This window comes from Dendropsophus ebraccatus, chromosome 14 (assembly GCF_027789765.1).
Source record: "Dendropsophus ebraccatus isolate aDenEbr1 chromosome 14, aDenEbr1.pat, whole genome shotgun sequence".
NCBI classification, from domain to species: Eukaryota; Metazoa; Chordata; class Amphibia; order Anura; family Hylidae; genus Dendropsophus; species Dendropsophus ebraccatus.
Window position 1 is genome coordinate 7,394,348 of NC_091467.1, and position 5,698 is coordinate 7,400,045.

The following is a 5,698-nucleotide window of genomic DNA, read 5'->3' on the forward strand; positions in this document are numbered from 1 at the left end:
AATAGTTATATTCTTGTATATAGAAGCAGTATTATAGTAGTTATATTCTTGTATATAGGAGCAGTATTATAGTAGTTATATCCCTGTATATAGGGTGCAGTATTATAGTAGTTATATTCTTGTATATAGGAGCAGTATTATAGTAGTTATAGTCCTGTATATAGGAGCAGTATTATAGTAGTTATATTCCTGTATATAGGAGCAGTATTATAGTAGTTATATTCCTGTATATAGGAGCAGTATTATAGTAGTTATATTCCTGTATATAGGAGCAGTATTATAGTAGTTATATTCCTGTATATAGGAGCAGTATTATAGTAGTTATATTCTTGTATATAGGAGCAGTATTATAGTAGTTATATTCTTGTATATAGGGAGCAGTATTATAGTAGTTATATTCCTGTATATAGGAGCAGTATTATAGTAGTTATATTCCTGTATATAGAAGCAGTATTATAGTAGTTATATTCTTGTATATAGGAGCAGTATTATAGTAGTTATAATCCTGTATATAGGAGCAGTATTATAGTAGTTATATTCCTGTATATAGGAGCAGTATTATATAGTAGTATAGTAGTATTATAGTAGTATTACCTCACACCTATGGCTGATACTAGTACCTCTCGGCTGCATAAAAAAACATCAGAATTCTGTATGTGAACTGATCAAGCCACACTGCCCCATGTACCGCGTGCAGGTATCTGATACACATGGGTCCCTACACTAAGTCCACACTGTGCCGGTCAGTGACCAACACCCCCGCAGGCGTGCACAGTCAGGGAAGGGAGGCCATGGAACGGCCCTGCAACCCCCATGCCACAGGACCAGACCCAAAATTGCCACACCAAAACCCAGCCAGCACCACCGGCGGAGGAAGCTGCCCCCAAACAGCACAAGTCTGGATAAGGTATTGCACTCACCATAGCTATCAAAGATAGAATGGGACAGACAGGAGGGATTAAAACCATGAGCACTCAGGTGTCTCCTGCTAATTGCTAATTGTCATGTGGGTCTCACCAGGAGGAGTGCAATACACGGAGAAAAGAGAGAAACAAAATACGGTTCAGGGAAGAAAAAGAGTGCTGCACCTCACACCTCACACACTGGCATTTTTGGGTCTGGTCCTGTGGCATGGGGGTTGCAGGGCCGTTCCATGGCCTCCCTTCCCTGACTGTGCACGCCTGCGGGGGTGGTGGTCGCTGACTGGCACAGTGTGGACTTAGTGTAGGGACCCATGTGTATCAGATACCTGCACGATGGTACATGGGGCAGTGTGGCTTGATCAATTCACATACAGAATTCTGATGTTTTTTATGCAGCCGAGAGGCACTAGTATCAGCCATAGGTGTGAGGTGCAGCACTCTTTTTCTTCCCTGAACCGTATTATAGTAGTTATATTTCTGTATATGGGAGCAGTACTATAGTAGTATATTCCTGTACTATAGTAGTATATTCCTGTATATACTCCTGGAGGCAGTATTATAGTAGTTATATTCCTGTATATAGGAGCAGTATTATAGTAGTTATATTCTTGTGTATAGGAGCAGTATTATAGTAGTTATATTCCTGTATATAGGAGCAGTATTATAGTAGTTATATTCTTGTGTATAGGAGCAGTATTATAGTAGTTATATTCTTGTACATACAGGTCAGTATTGGTGTATGTATTGCCAGTGTTGCAGTTATATTGCGGTAGTATTTAGCAGTAGTGTAGTAATGTATGCTCTGGCTGCAGGCATATGAATATGTGTTTGTTCAGAGAACGGTTGAATATATTTTATATGTGAGAAAGCTATTTGCTCAGCAAACATGTGCGCAGGATAGCTGTCACTTCTCCTTCCCTCGCAGCTCATACGCAGCATTACTCAGCAGTAAGGTTTGATGTCAGGGAGTCAATAAAATGTCTTCACTATATAACAGGATATGTTGCTGTCTTATTCACTGACTGCGGAGCGGGGAGGTCTTTTTTACAGGTGAAGAAACTCAAGTGAGGGACCATCCTCCATGTTATTACGAGGGTCTGTGCTGGTTATTATGGGGGGGAGCAGATGTCCCCCCATCCTCCCTGTATACACTAGGATGGGGCAGTGTTATCCTGCGGGGATCTCTTGCCGGACACTCCCCAGCTGGGTGACATGGAACTTCTCCCTTTCCCAGTTAACATCACCAGTTACACCCAGATTCTCCATATCCATGAGTCACACTGACATAATCCGCAGACATCCCCCAACCATTAACCCGCACAAAGTCATCATTGTCTGCCTGCAGCACATTGCACCTTACCTGACTGTGCAAGACTCTGCCTATAGATCAGGGATATGGAGGCCATCTATTGCTCTCAGCTATCAGCCAGTTCAGACTGGGACAATTCTCACTATAGGACAGGTGTCTCCATTGCTCTCTGTTATCAGTTCTTTCAGGCTGGTATGGTCCTCACTATAGGACAGGTATATGTTCTCTGATATCAGTCAATTCTTGGGGTAGATAGAGGATGTAACTGTTTTATCCTTAAAGGGGTACTCAGGCGGGAAAAAAAATAGTTTCAAATCAACCGGTGTCAGAAAGTTATATAGATTTATAATTTACTTCTATTTAAAAATCTCCACTCTTCTAGTACTTACCAGCTGCTGTATGTCCTGCAGGAAGTGGTTTATTCTCTCCAGTCTGACACAGTGCTCTCTGCTGCCACCTCTGTGCATGTCATGAACTGTCCAGAGCAGGAGAGCTTTTCTATGGGGATTTGCGGCTGCTCTGGACAGTTCCTGACATGGACAGAGGTGGCAGCAGAGAACACTGTGTCAGACTGGAAAGAATACACCACTTCCTGCAGGACTTTCAGCAGCTGATAAGTACTGGAAGACTGGAGATTTTGAAATAGAAGTATATGACAAATCTGTATAACTTTCGGATACCAGTTGCAGAAAACTCTTTGCCCCTCCAAAGACTACAAGTCCCAGCATATCTATGTAGCTATTAGTTGTTTATAGGGAACTGACTGGTAAGGGATTCCATGTCCCAGTTATATCCATCCATGCTGGTTCTTGTAGTCCCTCCACAGGTTTATAAAATCATTCAGCTCTTGCATCACTTCCTCATCACCACAACCGACTGCTCTGCCCGGAAACTTCCACCACCGAGTCACTTCTGCTGTGGGTGTGAACAGTGCCCAGAAGTACAGGGAAAACAAAGCTGAAAATCATTGTGTAGCCTGCGGGTAAGGGGGGGACATGTCAGCGGAGATCCGCAGGGAAAGTCCGACCTCATCTGTGGAAGTAGTCGTGGCAGCCATATTGGTTGTCACAGAAGTGGATAGGCCTGAATAGTGACACTGAGTGATGAGAATGCTGGAGGTCACGACCTCGGGTCACAGGTAGACAGTCGCTTTTCCAGGGCACTGTCTCTTTAAGAAGCAAATGACAGAGAAATCCCCAATGGACGTTGCTGCTTGTGCAAGGTACGGTGTGGCGAGAGCACACGCCTGAACCAGCACAACTGGCTTGCCCACAAAGAGGAGTGTCATAGAGAGTCATTGATGTGTGCTGCTCTCGTTTCCTCCCCCTCCTCGCTCCTCTCCATCTAGGCAGCGTGCGATATTTATTTAGAGGGCAGAGAGTAGGTGGAGGCCGCCCTGTGGACTGTGATACACCATGCTGGTAAGATGAGCCTAGACCTCATTGTTACCTGAGAGGGTGGGAAGAGGACGTCAGCCTAGGAGAGACGACTGCCACATCAGTTCCCGGCGTCTACGGTATCTCTATCACCCAGAGAACTTCACGTCCCGGCTCTGCGTTCCATCAGTCAGCGCTGATGTCCGCCTATAGCAATGGCTGAAACCCACTGACCCGGGACGCCTCTGACCGCCGCCATGCTGCAGTCCGTGGCCAGCAGCCGCTGCGTCCGGCTGATCGACAGGAACCGTCCAGCCTGGTACTTTGCTATCCTGATGGTGACTTACATCCTCTATCTGATATTCGGGGCGGTGGTCTTCTCCTCGGTGGAGCTGCCCTATGAGGACCTGCTCCGCAGGGACCTGAGGGAGCTGAAGCGGCGGTTCCTGAGTGAGAATGAGTGCACGTCGGAGGAGCATCTGGAGGTGTTCCTGGGACAGGTCCTGGAGGCCAGCAACTACGGGGTGTCCGTACTCAATAACGCCTCCGGGAACTGGAACTGGGATTTCATGTCCTCGCTGTTCTTCGCCAGTACGGTGTTATCTACCACAGGTATGGGGGTCACAAAGGGCGAGAGGGTAACACTGAGACACCCCGACTGTCCAACACCATCCATCCCCCAATAACTCCTAATCCTAACACCCCCGAGATGCCCAGATCATCTCCCTAACCCGGGACCCCTAAACACAGTCCCTATTCCCCTGGCCACCTAATCCTAATACCACTAGGCCCCTAAGCCAACACCCCTTAACTTTATCTACATCTATTCACAGTCCTACTTCTAGTATTATGTTCCAAATAAAATGGTTTAAAAGGTTAAAGGGGTACTCCACTAAAACATAACTTCTGATATGTTGCTGCCCATGGCGAGACTAACAATTCCTTCCATACTTCTTATTATAGTCTTAGTTTCCTTCCCCCAGTTCTCAGTTGCTGCTTTCTGCTGAAGACACAAAAATCTGTGTGTGAGCTTTTCTCTCTGTCTCCTTCCCCCCCTCCTTCTGAGACAGATTATGTAAACAAGTCCCTGGCAGGCTTTAACTGCAACTTTGTAGCTTCTTTGTAATGCTGGGAGGGATAATCACAGTGAGTTCATCAGCAGCTTGACCTCAGAATAACCCTCCAAGCAGTACAAAGAAGCTACAATGTTGCAGATACAGCCAGCCAGGGACTTGTTTACATCAGGCGTCTCAGAAGGGAGGGGGAAAGAGGGGGAGACAGAGAAAAAAGCTCACACACAGATTTTTGTTTCTTCAGCAGAAAGCAGCAGCTGAGAACTGGGGAAAAGAGACTGAATAGATAATAACAAGTATGGAAGGGATTATTAGTCTCACCATGGGCAGCAACATATCAAAAGTTATGTATGAGTGGAGTACCCCTTTAAAGGTGCTCCCGCAAATTTCTTTTCTTTTTCAGATTAACTGATGTCAGAAAGTTATACAGATTTGTAATTTACTTCTACTCAAAACTCTCCAGTCTTCTAGTTCTTATCAGCTGCTGTATGTCCTGCAGGAAGTGGTGTACTCTCTAGTCTGACACACTGCTCTCTGCTGCCACCTCTGTCCATGTCGGGAACTGTCCAGAGCAGCAGCAAATCCCCATAGAAAACCTTTCCTGCTTCGGACAGTTCCTGACATGGACAGAGGTGGCAGCAGAGAGCACTGTGTCTGAGACTGAAAAGACTACACCACTTCCTGCAGGACATACAGCAGCTGATAAGTACTGGAAGAGTGGAGGTTTTCAAATAAAATTAAATTACAAATCTCTAGAACTTTAAAATCTATATGGTCTACATTAGAAATCTTGACAACTTTGATTTGAAAGAAAAGAATATTAGCCGGAGTACCCCTTTAAGCTCCTTATAAGCTCCTCCCCTTTACTGTTATTTCAAATAGAGACAAATTTTTACATTTATACTGGTTGCTCTTAGAAACAACAGCTATTTAGCTCCACCCACCAGTGCTGGACAGTATGTCGGAGATATATACATTGGGGTTCCAGTAAAAACGTGTGGCGACCTATACCATAGG

The 5,698-nt window shown here is 45.1% G+C and overlaps 1 protein-coding gene across 1 annotated transcript in view; it reads left to right on the forward strand.

Annotated features, from left to right (window-relative positions):
* Positions 1–3,561: 3,561 nt before the first annotated feature.
* Positions 3,562–5,698, forward strand: part of KCNK1 (potassium two pore domain channel subfamily K member 1) — a 21,834-nt gene continuing 19,697 nt past the window's right edge. The window contains exon 1 of the mRNA XM_069952417.1: positions 3,562–4,220. Coding sequence (XP_069808518.1) covers positions 3,866–4,220 — 355 coding nt within the window. The 5' untranslated portion in view covers positions 3,562–3,865. The remainder of the gene's footprint in view (positions 4,221–5,698) is intronic.